At 35.9% G+C, this 17456-nt stretch overlaps 2 protein-coding genes across 2 annotated transcripts in view; both read right to left on the reverse strand.

The window, feature by feature from the left end:
• The window catches only part of LOC134840721 (E3 ubiquitin-protein ligase ZNF598-like), a 32344-nt gene extending 15237 nt beyond the window's left edge, over positions 1-17107 (reverse strand). The window contains exons 1-8 of the mRNA XM_063856724.1: positions 16862-17107; positions 13225-13363; positions 12087-12316; positions 11523-11733; positions 9989-10075; positions 7737-8092; positions 7133-7509; positions 6669-6856 (exon numbers count right to left, since the gene is read on the reverse strand). Of these exons, the coding sequence (XP_063712794.1) occupies positions 6669-6856; positions 7133-7509; positions 7737-8092; positions 9989-10075; positions 11523-11733; positions 12087-12316; positions 13225-13363; positions 16862-17103 (1830 nt within the window). The 5' untranslated portion in view covers positions 17104-17107. The remainder of the gene's footprint in view (positions 1-6668; positions 6857-7132; positions 7510-7736; positions 8093-9988; positions 10076-11522; positions 11734-12086; positions 12317-13224; positions 13364-16861) is intronic.
• The window catches only part of LOC134840032 (nucleoplasmin-like protein ANO39), a 254422-nt gene that overhangs the window by 200313 nt on the left and 36653 nt on the right, over positions 1-17456 (reverse strand). The window lies entirely within an intron of this gene.

Genomic DNA, 17456 nt, shown 5'->3' on the forward strand with positions numbered 1-17456 from the left:
CAAAAAAAAAATTGCAACAAAGTCCAAAATATCCAGATCAAAATTGCCTGCACCATTAGAAACTCTACAAAGAGCTTTGGGAATGCTATAAGGAAGGCAAGTTTTCAAAACATTCCTTTCTGCTGAACTGAGCAGACAAAAAAAGCAGACAGACAATACTCTAAATTAGCCAAAAGTTTCTATGTGCAAGAAAAACAGGTCTCAAACAGGAATCGAACTCCGGGGCTTTATCGTCTCAAGCATAAGGGTTACAGAAACTAGAAATAAAGTTGAACCATCGAGCTACGGGAACCAAGCCGACAAAAACAAACATACGCACGAAAGTCCGACAAAGCACAAAAACTCTTTGTTTGCAAAAAAAAGGGCCCGCCGGATTCTAACCGCAAGCCATTGCTATCTAAAACTGTTGTTTTACTTCCAAGCCAGATGGTTGATTAGATTTGAACTTAAAATAACCGAGCAGTAACAAAGTCGAAAATACTTGAGCAGAAACTCATGCAGAAAAGAAATTCAGAAAAACTCATCATATATAAAATGCCAGGTCCCTTTTCCCCTCAGAGCTCGCACGCTCACAAAATCTTTTTTTTTCGAGCGTAACGACGCAATAAAAAGCCACTTAGTCAATTTCAACTCAGATGTGAAGTTGCAGTTCACATACAAAAGCAAAAAAATGACCAATAACGCTACTGGAAAAAACTGAACGAGTAAAACTTTGAGTCAAGAAAACTTCTTAAATGACGCACGCCAATTATGAGTCTACAAAACTGGTAGGTGACGCAAGCCAATTATGACTCATTAGCAGCACCAGTCAAATTGCAAAAAAAGAAATTTACCAACTAACATGCCTCAATTCATAGCGTGTAAGCATTTTAACTGGTATACTAAAAAGTTCATTTAAAACATCCGATCTTGCCCAGGTTCGAACCTTCTTATTTCGTAACGGGTCTCCTTCCCTAACACTACGCTACAGATCCATGACACTTTGAAGTTAAACTGCTATTTGTTATATAATAATCTGTGTTAATATTCTTTGCATTGGCTGTACTTGATAGCTGTTATTGATCAAAATGAACACTTTCAAAATGAACACTTTGTCGCAACAATATTGGCGATTTAGGTTGGAAAAAAAGAGTTCATACTATCACACAAACTTTGCTTGTGTAACTAGGCCAAAATTTATAAGGTCGATGGAAAAGACGAAAAAAAAGGAAAATTTTAACAAATTGAGCAGCTAAAATTACAACCCACGTGAAAAGCCAATTTCAATTTAGCCAGATTTTTAAAATGCTAAAAGCAACTGCAGCGAGAACTGTTTACAGCTAAAATAAACGATTCTTAGATGTGGCAACTAAGCCGACAACGCATAAGCAGAGAAAACAGGCCGAAATTTTTGATCCGGAATTTTTACCACTTGAGAAAAACTGGTCCTGGTCATATTCGAACATAGAACCTTTGCCGTCCCAGGTGTATTCGTTACACCAGGCTAAAAGTGTTAAGAAACACTATGAAATTTGATTTCACTATAAAGCAAGGTACATCAGGAGTCCAACGAAGTTCTTTCTTGAATTAATCAGAAAAGAAAACAAGGATAGCCGGTTACTGTGCAAGTAGCACAGAATGTTCCGACCAGTCTTGAAAAATTACAAAATTATTTTTCACATAACCGTCGTTTTTTTCGGCGTGGTGTAATAAAGGAATCTGGGCTAAAAAGTACTGCTAAAGCATTTTCGTCCGTCATTGTAAAATATGCAAATTCGAAAACAATTTTTGAAGATAAACAAGAAAAACAAAAAAAATTTAATTTTTGTAATTAGTCAACATTTTTTCCCAATCGAGGAAAATTGAACTTCAATCGAGGAAAGTTCAATTTTTAAGGCTTAAATTAAGCAAATAAGCTAATGCAATCCTGCTTACTCGCTCGAGCAGGCTTACATTAGCTTATACACCGTTTCAATGGAAGCCTTTATCTCATATTTGGCTCGGTAGTTTTCGAAAAAAAAAGAAAAAGATTACAAAAACCGATCAAAAATTCATTTTTTTTCGATCATCAATTTGGTTTTTCTTAAATCCACAAACCACAAATTAGGGCATGGGAACCGCCTCTGCTTTCAGCACCCTAATTTTTAGATTGAAGATTTCCGAACCCTGATTTTTTAGATTGAACCCTCAATAACAGATTTGGCTATTAGTTTTCGAGAATTAGTGACAAAACTTCTTCAAAACAAAAAATTTAAAACTGAACGTTTGCGAAATCCGTATCACCCTTTCTAGCAAAAAATGGGGCAAAACATAATACGCAAGGAATATCTCAGCACCATTCTAGTTCTAATGAACTATCAGCCTCAGAATCAGCAGGTTAGTTTTTGAAATCGGCGAAATTTCAAAATTTGGACATTTCTAAGGCCATAATTTTTTTTCAAAACGCTATGCATAGCCGCTATTGAATGTAATATTCGCAAAACTGATTTTTTCTTTCGGTTGAACTCTTAATTTCGGATTTGGCAGGGTAGTTTTTGAGAAAAGTGAAGTTTTTAAAATTAACCAAAATCTCAGTAAATTGGCTTGTTTCAGGCCATAACTGTTTTCCGCCGAATTTCGGGAACAGCCACATGAGAAAGGGAAATACCCATAAATAAATTTTTGATCCAAACCATCTCCGATTCGTGCATTTAATATTTGAGAAAATGAAAAATTCAAAACAAATAGGCCTACATTCCCCCTACTGAAACTTTCGGAGGCCGTAGAACGTGAGGTAAAATGAAAAAAGACTAGAAAAAAAGCAGGCACATAGAAGAGCAGCCGGTTTTCCCATTGCGACCATTTTTTTTTCTAAAATCGGTTCAGTAGTTTTTGGAAAAATATATATTACGGCGATAAGTGCAAAAAATTTCCAAAGCGTCGCAAACAAAACGAAAAACAACAAATTCCATACACTTTTAGAATACAGGTTTTTTTAACAGGACCTAACACCACCCAAAAATTAAGCAGCAACATATGCTATTAAATTGTTTATGCTAAAATAAGATTAAGTATGATTAAATTGAAATATACCAAAAGTGCCACCAATGAGCACTTTTATTTGCGACTTAGGTTAGAAAAAATTCTTCGTAATAATACACTACGCTTCGCTTGGCTTATAAGGAAGTTGAAAAAGAGAAAGAATAAAAAACAAAAAATGCTTATTATTCAAGTTTTCATAGAGGTCCTAGAGGAGTTGAATTTCGGCATTACAATAATTGTTACCAGAGTCTCACTTATCTTAAAAGCACTACCGGACATTTTAAGGGGAAAAATCAGTGAATAAGCCGGCAGAATTGAAGCTTCCAATAAGCTGAAGATCGGCCAAACATTTTCGTCAAAATGAAACATTTAGGGAAAAAATTTCATGTAACCCCAACAAAGGATCCACGATAGCTGTATAATTAGCGTATGCAAAGTAGACTACATAATTTGGAGACTAAACCAACAGAACTTAAGTCGACAACCATGAAGCCGAAAAACCATCACTAGAAAATTCAAAACTCTATAATTATACACTTAGTAGGTTGATTTCTAAAATATAGCATGACAGTAACTAGTACCCGGTAGTTAAATTTGAAGTTTCATGAAAGTGAGCAAGTAGGCAGAATAAGTCTAGATTCCGCTTTGATAACGCTTTCTAATGGCAAGCCTAATAAATTTAATTTGATACAATATGCCGACGATTGTATGGTATAAGCTTCATCTAAAATAACGCTTTGACGCAATGTAATTTTCCTAAAATGAACCTACATTTTTTAGGGAGAACCAGATGAATTTGATTGCACCGAAAAAGAAAATAACATTTTTTTAGGCAGAAAACAAAACATAACCGATGGTCTTACCAGAAATGATTACTATTTGAAGAAAAGATCTGAGTGCAAATATTTAGCGTATTTCTAGATTCATCTGCCATTTCGAACTCAAACAAAACAAAAAATGGCGCAAGGAAATAGGACAAGATACAAATATATAACTACCCAGTATATCTTTGGTTGCTTAGTCTTCGCAGCTTAGTTTTATCACATTTAGATTCAACAAAATTCAACTTTTCACAGCCATTATTGCAATTTTAATGCTGTCTGTTCAGTTTCCAGATCCAAACTAAGGTCAGCCACTATGTTGCGTCGAAGCCAGTCAATTATCCCAATTAACCCAGAACTTAACTGAATTGTTTACTTAAATTAAAATCAAACTAATAAAAGGAAGGTTTTGGCAAATGCATTAAGAAAATCTACAGTTAGTCATAGAAGTGAAAAAAAAATCTAAACCTGTGAAATGCAATCTAATCCAATAAGCACGCAGACAAATGCAATGCAAGTTCCCTTTTTGTCAGTAGAATTCAATTACACAGAAGCGAAGCTGCGCTTCGCAAACACTTGCGAGAAAACGACCAAAAACAGCTCTATCAATTTAAATAAGAAAAAGTATAAATAAGCCTCGAATTAGCAAAAACTCGGCTGTGTAGGATTCGAATCTACGACCTACTGCAATCAAGAGATTTTGGATTTTGAGTCTCATGCACTAACCCCTCGGCCACTCAAGCTTAACAACCGACAAACATATAATATAGCAGCTACATATGCAAACAAATTGCCAATGCGATTCAGCACCAAATACAAACAGACCCAATTTTGCAAATAATAAATTGGAATATAACAAACTGAAGGCATCCACACTAACTTTGCATGTAACATATTGCAAAGCATAAAGCCACATTATGTATAAATTATGCATTTCAAAAAATTGCCAGATATATTAAGTTAAAAAGTTTCTGAAATCGAGTTTTTATTATTGTAATGTTGTTTGAAACAAATAGCTTATTTCAGTTCATTTGATGAATTAAAAATGCATCAACTGTGTTAATGTATAACTATTCGAATGTCAAAGCCCATGCTATCAAAAAGCTGTAAAAGTGCCCCTAAAGTGGCACCAATATTTGCGACTTAGGTTAAAAAAAAGAAGGTTCGTATTACCACACTAGCTTCGCAAGTGTAATGATTTGTTTTGAGAGAAAATTCTTATTGTCGAAAAATTTTAGTTATACGTACATGTTGAGTGATATTTAGTTTTAGAAGGAAATAATATATAAGTAAATTCTGAAAAAAAGATGACCTACTTTAAAGTGTTGTCTTCGTTGAATGGCACTGGAAAATCAAAAAAGTCGAACTGGAAAATCAAAAAAGAACAACAACGGCTACCGACATTGGTTGATTATACAGTGCTGCTTTAAATTAACCGGACAAAACGCGTTAAACTTGAAATTTAAAACCGGTTTTTCTCAAATTGGGTTGAGCTTAGGTGAAAACTTATGAAAACAAAACTTGCTTAGAATTTTAGCAGAATTAATATGGTGTAATTTGTTTTGCGAATTTCGGGTCCGAAATTTTACCCCAAAAATGGGTCTTTTTGGCTTTTCGTAGTTAATCAAAAATTACGCCACAAATACCCAGTCGATCACAGACATAACTATATCAAAATGAGCCCCTTACGTAGCTCAACAAACTTTAAGAAGAGTATATTCTCCAAAATATTGTATAAAATAATTTATTTTTGTTTGATAGACAAAAAATGACATTTTTACTATATAAAATACCAACTTTTTTATTTAAAAACAATTTTTAAACAATTTGCATTTTTTTGGAGAAAATACCCTTCTTATAGTTTGTTGGGCTACGTAAGGTAATTTTTGATTAACTACGAAAAGCCAAAAAGACCCATTTTTGGGGTAAAATTTCGGACCCGAAATTCGCAAAACAAATTACACCATATTAATTCTGCTAAAATTCTAAGCAAGTTTTGTTTTCATAAGTTTTCACCTAAGCTCAACCCAATTTGAGAAAAACCGGTTTTAAATTTCAAGTTTAACGCGTTTTGTCCGGTTAATTCAAATCAGCACTGTAGTTTGCTTAGTTAAATAACAACGCTTTGAGCTTATTCATAAATACAGCAATTTATTCAGATTAAACAGCTAATTTTACAGCGGTAAAGGGACACTTGAAGCTTTCTGTAGCGAGGCCGTTCAGCTGGGCATTGAAACGGACGTTTTGCAGATGGAAACTTAAGTTTTCCGCTGTGCTGTGTAAAAGTCAGTAATTTATCAAAAACTATACCAGAATTGTCACTTATTTATACCAATACCTTACTAAGAAAAGGAAAATTTCTGCAAATGTATTAATAATATCGACAGCAGGTTATAGAACTAGCCGTCAAACTTAAAAAAAAATAGCCGATTGGTCGACTACAAAAACCTTTTTTCACTTGACGTCTAAAAAATTAAGTATTTGCCCGTAAATTACGGAAATTGGACAACACCACTGCCACATTCAAGACAACATAATATTAGTTCTATAACAGTGAAATTCAACCTAATACACAATATAACATGTACGCAAACAAATACATGACATGACGTAAGTTCCGGTTTTAGTAGTATATTTATTTATGATTTGTTTTGACAGATATTTTTTGTTGAATGATTTAATTATATGCACATGTTATGTTATCTGAATCAAACAAATTTGAAAGTGATCAAATTGTGAACCTTTTTTTTTCCAAAAAAAACACGCCCTGTTCAAGTGTCTAGACTTCGTAAGGTTGGTCTTCTCATCTGCACAAAAGAATAGGAAAAGAAATTGGTTTGGACTTGCCTGCATGTTAGCACTGTGTGACTGTAATTGTGTGTTGTTCGTCTTCTTCATCTTGCTCTTCTTAATTGGGTTGTCTGACTGGGGCAGGGCGGGGAAGTGGGTCTCCTGCAGTCTGTCAATGCCCTTCATCGTGTTCGAGTCAAAGCCTCCCCAGAAATTAGTACTCTTTTTAGTCGTATTCGGAAGATCTGATTACAAGCAAAATAATCTAAGTTTTCAAACAAAATAATTGAAGTTTCCCGTTCGCACGCCAGAACAAAAAACTATTCGCACAATCTCCAACAGAATTGTTCGACAACTTTTCAACGGGAAGGTGTAGTATCCGCCGGGATTCCAACCCTAACAAGTGCTTGCTGGTCTTTCGCTTCATGGAAAAAGCGTGCACCTCTACATTCCGCCAAATCATTTTGTTTGCCACTAATATTTCTCGAGAAAACAGTGCGCGAAACAATCGACTCTCTTACCTGGAAAGTCTTCCTCCATGTTTTGATTTGGACCATCGGTAGCACCAACTGAACTCAACTCTCCATTCACTCGAGAAGCACCATTTTGATTGTTTGCACTCTGTTGATTCGCTAAAGATGAAGATGAAAACGCACCATGTTTCTCAACAGCAGTGGCAATAGTGGTTGTCAATTTGTGTTGTTCAGAGAGGGGCACTCCCTCTGCACGGGGGGGTTTGGAGGGGACCTCGAAGAAGCCTCGCTCCGAGGGAGGTATGTTCAGATCTACTTTGGGTGGGGAACATGCCATTTGCTGAGAGTTAGAACTCCCACTGTAATACCCTCTGTCCTCGTCTCCCCCTCGGCGATCTCGATCTCGATCTCTGCCTCCCCCGTACCTGAGAGAGTAAACCAAAGTATAGTTTAGTTTGCGCTAAGACTGTGGTGAATATCAACGCAGCAAGCAAACTTCAACGTCATTCAGCAATAAAATCCAGCCATGTGTTTTGCGGAGACAAGACAAGAAAAAATAAACTCAAACACGTTTTCTTAGTCAATAAAAAAACTTACTTATCGTGAACTTTTTCAAGTGATCATTGTTTTGATTGTTTTAACGTGGGCCAACCTGTTTCTGTTGGCACTCTGATTCTGATTTTGTCTCTGGTTCTGTTGGCGACTGTGACTCATGAACTGTTGAGACCCCCCCTGCTGTCCCCTCCTGTCATCCATGCCCCCATAATACTCTCCTCCACTCTGGCCCGAGCGGGATCCCAACCCCCTCTCAGACACCCCGCCGTCCCCTCCTCCTCCTCCTCCTCTGCCCCCACCTCCTCGCTGATGTCTACTTGGCCTTGAGTCTGAACTTGAACCTGCTGCTCCACTGTTGCGAGAGTAAGGAGTTTCAAATGCGAGTGGGATCTGCTTCAGCTGGTCTCTGATCTTCTTAGAGTAACTCTTCCCGTGTTCTCGCAATCTATGAGCCTAGAAATATTTATAATGTAATCATACATTGTTTCCAATCTAAGTTATCCTAAACATTGAAAAGTTATCTAATATTTACTCATTTACAAACATCCAGATTGATCGGACACCATTGGGCTGCTAGAGCCTGTCTTCGGGCACCTCAAGTAAGAAAAACGATAGGTTGTTTTGCAACTGCAACAAAAACTTTACTATAGTTGCCATGTTTTAGATTAAAAAACAAACCTAGAAACCAAAAAATACCACTTATGCTGTTTATATAATTGATGATCCCATTTTACTAGCATTTCAAAAGGTGAAGAACATCTGTTCTCTAAAACTATCTTTCAAGCAACTTATGGTTAAATTGTTTTTTTGTGACTGTTTTGATAAACTTGATCCAATAAGTAAAGAAGAAAACAATCAGAACTCTGTCCTGCCTGACTGACTATATACAATGACTTTTTCTTGTGACAGACTCTTAGCAATGATTTTGTAGATGCGTTTTCTTTATAATTTAAAGTACACTTGATGATATGTCATATAAACGAGTTGTTGAAATTTGTTTTACGATTTTTTTCAGGACTTCACTCAGAGTTTTTGGAAAATTTGAACAGATTGAATTTTCTTTCTGTGCGACAAACCAAGCTAGCTTGAAACTTTTGAAAAACCAAATCACAAAAGCAAGATTCAAAGAGCATCACTTACTTGAGCAGCAATCAATTTACTTCGACAAAATAACCTGGTACCCGCAGAACTTTGTAATTTTTCTTTTTCGGATGTCCAGAGCCTTGCTTTGCCAGAGACATATTTATCTTAATTAAAGAAGATCTAATTAGATTTATTTTTGCCATTTAGTTGACCGCAAAAGAGACAATGTAAACAAGGATAATGTCCTCATGTTTTGCATATCATTTCATCACTTGAACTTGGTTTTCTAGCCGCTCGATGCGACTAGAAAACCATACTTGGACTTGTTCACTCGTTACTGCCGCATGGGCTCAGTTAGGTGTCTACTGAACATTTAGTCCACAGTCAAATCTATTGGTGTTATGAAGTCTCTAGGCGATGGGACACAGTTAGTAGAAGCAGTAACAGCTAAGTGATTAAGTTCAACTTTTGTAATTGAACTGGCTATTAGGTTCTACGACAAGCGACTTTTCAGAATTTCAACACACAAAACCGTTTTCTAAAGCAATTAAATTGTCTTTGCTCGAATTAGACTATAGCAAATGTTAAAGAAAAAACTCATAGTTAAAATACTGTGTAAGGCTCTAGCTGCAATGTCAGAAGAAAGCTTTCTGTGAATAAATAGACTCTAGCAAGAAATGAACGTTTAGATTTTTTTATTTGTCTCTTTTTCCTAGTTTTAACTTTTACTTATTTTTTTATTTAATGCGCTTTTCATATTAGGGCAGCACCCAGTAATCCCAAGGGGTTTGCCAGCTGTCCTTTCTGAGTTTCAAATTACTGTAAATATCTTGCTTGTAATTTTTTGAAGTAGAAATTCTTCTTCTGTATAAATTGTTACTGAACATTTTTCATACTGAATTTTATTATCATAGCTGATAGTTTTCAGCAGTTTCTTTCATGTTAGAGCAGCACCTAGTAACCCCAATGGGTTCGTCAGCTGTCCTATCTCAGTTTCGACTTACTGTAAATACGTTGATAGTAATTTTTTGAAGTAGAAATTCTTCTTCTGTATCGATTGTTACTGAACATTTTTCATACTGAGAACTTAATTTCATAGCTGAAGAATTTTATTAAAGTTTTCTGCAGTTTCTTTCATAGATGACGCCTATAAGCAACTTGAACTTGAAAATTCGAATTTGACAGAAGAGAAAACCTTCGAAGCGGCAAAAAATGACTATTTGCACTAATATTTGCTGAAGTAAGGAATTAAGGAGGTGAGCTGACCTGGTAGTCGACGTCGTTGTTGAAGACAGAGGTGAAGAAGCCATAGTCACTCGCACAGTCTCCCTCCTCACACAGAATGTGCTCACTCTACAACAGAAACCAAACAGTTCATCTCCATTCGAACTCAATTAATTTCTCATGCATCCATAAATACCATTTGAAAAACGATTGCTGCTTCATCAACAAAAAAATATTGAGAGCAACTTGATTTTAAACATATGAGCATCATGGAGAGGGAATTAGTCATCCAGTTTGTCGTAGCCGTTCCCATCTTGAGGAGACGGATGACATCGGAAACCCTCCGACAGCACCCAAGAGTGATTCGAACACAAGACACTCGTATTAACAGCCGTGCGTTTTACCCACTCGGCCAAGTCAGCTCACATAATATTCATGATCAGATATGGCCAGTTGCGTATTAAGGGGGGGGGAGAGAAGGGAAACTCCCCTAAGTTAAGTAATCTGACATCATGTCAGCCCGAATTGTCTCCCATTTAGACCCTTTCCCTTTAGAATATTGATTTTCTTTTGAGGGGGTGGGGAGGTAGGGAGGGGTGTCTGAATGGCCCACCGGAAATATTGTACACTGAGGCGAAGCCGAGCTTCGCAACACTTGCAATGCAGATAAAATTCTGAAAATGAAGTAAAAAAATTTACTTAGTTGTATAGAAAGAAGTTCATAAACAGCCTAACAAAGAATTGAAAATCATTACCAAGCGTCGACATATTTTTGGGTCGAGACCTGTTTGAGCCGAAAACAACTTTCTGAAACAGATAATCGCATGCAAATATATTTGACCTCAAAATTATGCAATATAAGTTGAATGAGCTGCTACAACAAAAACTGAAGCTGTTTAAATATTTGGAAAAAGAAACAAAAAAATGAAAAAAAAGCCAATATCAGACTTGGTAAATTTACAAATTACTGAACTTCCATTTAAAGTAGAAAAAAACTGATTGAATTGGAACAAACACATGGTCTACAAACTAAGCCCAAGGAAAACCCTATCATATAAAAATGGTGTTTAAAAAAACGGAAAATGAACCGACAGAAACTAGGACGAAAAGCACGAACCCGAAAAAAGATTGAGAAAATTTTTGAAAAAGTAATAACAATCTGAGACGGGCTTTACCTAATTACTTAAAACTATAGTAGTTTTATTTCAATTTTCAAGAACTTGAGCATGTCAGAAAATGAAGGAGTCCAGGAGATATGAAATGAGTGCTGTGAACAAAGTTGTTTAAGGGAAAAAAGTCTAGTACCCGATTGCAACACCCTTGCTTATCGCAAGTGTGACCATAAAACTTACACGCAAAGTTTTAGAAAAAATATTCCATTTGTGTTGAATTGCGGCTGGAAGAGCTCTAATAAGCTAGAATAAAATAACTTTAGACTATGAAAACATGAAATGAACTTCAGGAAAAACAGTTACCATCATTGCTAAAAAGCCTATAGCCAAGCCTAAAGCTACCTGGAAATCTATTGCAAAAAGAAATGAAGAAATGGCAATGGATTAGAAAGGATTTGTTTTGCCTTGTAGTGTCTTTTGAGGAAGTAGGGGTCTGGGAAGAAGTCCACGAATCCCTGGTCTGCACAGAAGTGGCAGTAGTAGTGCTCCCTCCTCTGGTGCGTCTCCAGCTCCTCCGGATCGAGGAACCTCTTCTGACAGAACTCACACAGAGGGTGTCCCTTCTGGCCCAGAGTTTCCTTATCCCCTGTCTTATTATGAACGGCCAGCTGCGCTCTAAGCAAGTAAGCTTATATGTTCTAAAATCACACTACCCAATGTTGAATTTAATTGCATCGAACCAGTCCGACTCTAACACGTGAAAAAAATTGACAAAGTATCTCGAATGACCTCAAAACTCTTTGTGAGAGCATCTATTTATCTATCTGATAAAAGACACCTCAATTATCAAGTAATTTCCCTCAATTTTTGTCACTCTGTTCATTCGCAATCCCCTTTTAATGAATAGTTTCCGCATTCTAAACAATTTCTGTTCAGTAACAGCACGTTCAATCTTTTGCAAGTTCAGGTCTTGAGGGACTTACTAACTACCCCCCCCCCCCCGTGTTCAATTCATTGCCTTGCCCCACCTGTCGTAGTAGACATATTCTGTGGGGAATCTCTTGATGTGGACCAGACATATCTCACACAACTTGGTCTCGTGCATCTTCCTCAGATGTGTCTTCAGCTCCTCCTCACTCCTCAGAGTCTTCTCACACAGTTTGCACCTGATGGTGGTGAGATGGAGGAACTCCTCGTAGTTCTCCCTCGAGTCGAACACTATCTTGAACGTCTCATCCACCTCGAAGTACTTCTCTTTCTAGCACAACCAAACACATCCACACTGCACAGTCACTACTCACATCTCAAATCTCACTTTAGATCTCATTTTTCCAGTCAAGTAATCCGATTTGCAAAAGGTTGTATTTCCAATTTTAAATTATTTTAAAAAAATGATTTTTTTCCCCTATTATTGAAAGATTTCTTCCTATACGCAATTCCACGCGTTATAGTCTTCTTCTACGCGTTATAGAAAACTAAAAATTTCGCGCAAATTTTTGTGCCTAACAGTCCAAATGGGCAATATTCAAAGCTTATACATTTATTTTAAAAAATTGTTGCAGCTGAAGTATCTTTTGCTTTTTGGAAGACAACAATGGCTTTCAGATGATATAGCTAAGAAGTCGAAATTTGTCCGGAAAAAAACCAGGTGAGCACAAATATCCGTTCTTTATTCTAGCGACAAAAAGTAAAGTTTGAGTAAAAATTTTTGGTTTTTTTCTTATTATAATTAGCATGTATTGATGTTATAATGGTTAAAAAAGCGCTTTTGAATTGCCAAAAAAGAAAAAAATGGAATGCAGAATTGAGGATTGAGCGTGTTAACCACAACTAGAAACAGAAAACATCAGCCAACTTCCTTACTGAATAATTAGGGGATATTGTTAATTATTTGCTCCCCTTCGATACCTAGTAAGGAATTGGCTTCCCTGAAAATTGTTGTCGCCCAAACAAGGCAGTACTTCCGTTTTAATGTCTATATTATGCTTAATTTGATTGAGTTTGTATTTCTCAGCAGTGAACCTTCTCGCATTCCTATTGGTTGGCCTTATCTTAATTGTCGTCCAAACCTAACAAGGAAATGGCCGCCCTAGTGCAATAAGGGAGCAAATAAATAAAAAGATCTATCCAATTAGGAGCAACTGATTAATACAAAGTGTGTGTTACCATTTGTAGGATGCACTGGTTGTGGTCTGTGGCATTGGCGATGCAGTTCTGGTCCCAGTCCGGCAGCACTCTCTTGGCGAACAGCACCCACACTATCTCACTCCTGCACACAGGACACCGACTGTCCTTCTGCAGATACCTACACACAATACACTCCAATACATTCACCCAATACAACACTACACATTCATCAAATGAAACAAAGCAGATAAATGATAGAACGCTTGACTTTTCAGACACGTTTTGGAAACTTTCACTGTTTCAAAAAACCATGTTAACCCTAGCTGCAAAAAGCCATTATATTCAATGGTTCAACCAACATAACTTCATTTTATTCGATAGGCCGCAATGCTTCTCAGTCCATATTATGCATGTTTCAAACAAGACTGCTCGTATCAGGGCGATGCCCTGAATATTCCGACTGCATTTCAAAAACTATCTACTGGTGTTATCTTTTAAAAAAAACTAGCGTGTAACGCACCTCCGGTGCTTCGAATTTTTAACAAGTCATTTTTAACAACACAGTAATCTTATAGTACCCAACTACAACGCTGGGAAATTCAAATTTGAGTAACTTCAAAGTTATGTTTTCTAAAAAAAGATATTTTTTAAAACCAGAAAAAACGTCACACCTCAAAAACTACCAAGTTTTGAGCAGTCTTATTTGAAGGCAATATTCGCAATCGTTGACAGTACTCTGACAGCACACAACTACAGGGTTGTGAATTTAAATTTTGTGAATTGTTTTGTAATTTGAGTTTTCTGAAACTAAGAGTTTTTGAGCGGTCATATTTGGAGGCAAAATTCGCAGCTCCTGAGAACCTGAGACTACTCGGACAGACCCTACTACAGACATGGTAACTTGAAAATTTTCAGAGAAAATTAAACTTAAGTTTTCTGAAGTTTTTTTTGAAAAAATCACAAAAAACATCATATCTGAAAAACTAAAAGATTTTGAGCTGTCATATTTGGAGGCAAAATTCACATCTCCTGAGAAACTGAGACTACTCTGACAGACCCTTATACAGACTTGTGAACTTCAAAATTTTGGGAGAAAATCAAATTTAAGATTTCTGAAATTTTTTTGAAAAAAAATCACAATAAATGTCATATCTGGAAAACTAAAAGGTTTTGAGCTGTCATAGACAAAATTCGCAACTCCTTAGAGTACCCTGAGATAAACTCGCTATAAATATGAAAACTTCAAATTTTGTGAAATTTCTTTTTATCTAAGTTCTCGAAAAAGATGTTCTATTTCTATATGTAAGTTCTCGGAAAAAATCCTAAAAATGTCATATTACGAAAACTACAAAGATTTGCGCAGTCATATTCAGAGGCAAGATTCTCAATCCCTGAGAGTACCCCCACAGTTTCCAACAACAGGATTGAGATCTTCACATTTGGAATTTTTTAAAATGTGAGTTGTTTTGAAGTTTATGAAAAAAATCATAAAAAACGTCATATCTCAAAAACTACAAAAACTGAGAAGTGACAATTGCAGTCAAGATTCGCAACCCCTTAAGGTACCATGACAGCACACAACTACAGGGTGAGACTTTCAAAAAATGAATTTTATTTTTTAAATCAAAATTTCTAGAAATTTTATAAAAATCTCGAAAACTTCTGTATCTCGTAAGCTAAAAGGATTTATTTATTCATATATGGAGGCCAGAGTCGCAAAACCTGGGAAAACCCTGACAACATCCCACTATTGGTTTGCTAATTTCAATTTTGACGAAATAAAAACTGAATTTAAACTGGAAAATCGAAAAAAAAACCTGAACTATTGCAATATAAGATATAGCTTAAACGTGCAGTAATTTTTTTGTTAAACATGCAAAAAAACACGTTGAAAACGCTTAACCATGGCGAGATAGTGAAGCCCGCTTTTAAATATATAATAGATGATGAAATATAAAAAATATCAATCAAGATTTGAAAATCATCACCCCACACGGTATCACAAATACAAAGTGATATGTTTTGCGAATCGCAGAGTATAAAATGAACTAAACAGCATGCCTCAATTCTTCAAATTGGAACGGAACGATTTCTAAGATGGGTTAAATCTCCGCTTACGCTCTATTACAATGCTGATTAAAATTATCCGGACAACGAAGAAAACTTAAAATGCGTTTTCTCAAATTGAGTTAGTTTTTTGACAAAAAACAGACGAATAAAAACTTGCTTAAAATCTTAGCAGAATTATTATAGCGCAATCTATTTTGCAAAATTTGACCTAAAATTTTACCCGAAAAAAGCTATCAGTTTTGGCTTGTTTCAGTTAATGATTAATTACACCAGAACTACCGGATCAAATGAACCTCTTGTGTATCCCAACAAGATATAAGAGGCGTATAACATCAAAAAAAACTTGAGCAAAACATTTTAAAATTGTTTTTTAAATAAAAAAGTTCTGTTTTATATAGTAAAAATGACACTTTCTGGCTATCAAACGAAAACTTGGCTACCAAACGAAAATAAAAATGTTTATACCCATTTTAAAAGGTTATACTCTAGTTAAACTTTGTTTGGCTATACAAAAAGCTCACTTTGTACAATTTTACACAGAGGCGAAGTTGCACTTCGCATACGCAAGCAAAAATATGACCGACAACGCTACTGGGAAAAACTGAATGCGTAAGACTTTGAGTCTACAAAATTTCTTAAGTGACGCACTCCAATTATGAGTCAACATAATTACTAATGGATGCAAGCCAATTATGACGCGTTAGCAGTACCAGTCAATTTGAAAAAGAAATTTAACAACTAATATTCCTCCATTTATAGAGCGGACGCATCTTAACTAGTATACGAAAAAGTTCATTAAAAACATCCGACCCCGCTTAGATTCGAATCCTCTTATTTTGTTACGAGTCTCCTTCCCTAACTCTACGCTACAGAACCATAATACCTTGAAGCTAAAGTGCTATTTGTAATACAATAGTGTGTGTTAATATCCTTAGCATTTGCTGTACTTAATCGCTGGTTATTGATCTTATGCATATACTGCAATAAAAGAGTACTTTCAAAAAGAGCACTAATAATTGCGACTTAAGTTGGAAAAAAAGTGAGTTCGTAATATCGCACAAGCTTTGCTTGTGTAATTAGCAATTGATCCGGTAGTTCTAGCGTAATTTCTCATCTACAAATGATCGGTTTTGGGGTAAAATTTTGGTCTCGCATTTCGCAAAATAAATTGCACCAGGATAGTTCTGCTAAAAGTCTAGGCAAGTTTTGTTTCATCATATTTTTTCCAAAGTTAACTAACTCAATTCTAAAATTCAAATTCTTTTCGTTTTGTCCGGATAAATTAAATCAGCACTGGCACGAAATATATCGCGCGTTATTTGTCCCAAATTGGCAATCTTTAAAGCCACATAACTTTAGTGAAAAAGAATCACAGGTAAAGGTAAAATATCGTGTTAAATTTGAGCTCAGGGCAACAATAGATTTCAGATGATAAAAAAATTCCGTCAACACTGGCTAGTCAAAAAGTCTGGAGAAACAAAAACACACGAGCACAAATATTCCGTCACTTTCTTCGGAAAGTCGGATCAAAAAGCTTAGGGCGCACAAAAGAAGGAATGGGCGTTGGAAACAAGCCAGCGATAACTCTCTTCATGGCATTTGTTACCTAAGTCTGAGAATGCACTTGGAACAGACTGGGTGAGAAGGTGTGCAGTTAGCCACTGCATAATACACAATATCTTCAGCACACACCACACACTGAGAAGAAGTTGCAGTGCTGTTGTCAACAGATGACGTCACAGATTCAAGTCCATTATTCTGACTAACCGCCTCTTCTTCTTTCTTTATTTCGACAGTTTTCTCTCTTCGCACGCGAACGGCACGCGCAGGCGGCGAATTTCCACTCATATCAAATCTACAAGTTGAACAAAAAAAGAAACTATGGCTATGTTTGATGGTAAATTGAATAAACTTGGATTTAATTTTTCAATTGTAGTTGACACGTAGTTTTAAATTGCAAATTCAGATATAAAATAAGTTCCTAATTCCTTTTTCATTTCACGATATGAAAGCTACCCATTTAATGCTCGTGAAAAAAAACGCTGAAGATAATTCGTTGAAAACTCTTCTAATCTTGTTTGTGATAATTGAAAACAAAATCGCTAATGACGACGATGATTTTTATCTAAGATTTCAATTTTTTAAAAAGTTTTTTTTTGAATTTTCGATTCCAAAAAGGCGCTACAACACAAAAAAACTAA

This window comes from Symsagittifera roscoffensis, chromosome 2 (assembly GCF_963678635.1).
Source record: "Symsagittifera roscoffensis chromosome 2, txSymRosc1.1, whole genome shotgun sequence".
Classification (NCBI taxonomy): domain Eukaryota; kingdom Metazoa; phylum Xenacoelomorpha; order Acoela; family Convolutidae; genus Symsagittifera; species Symsagittifera roscoffensis.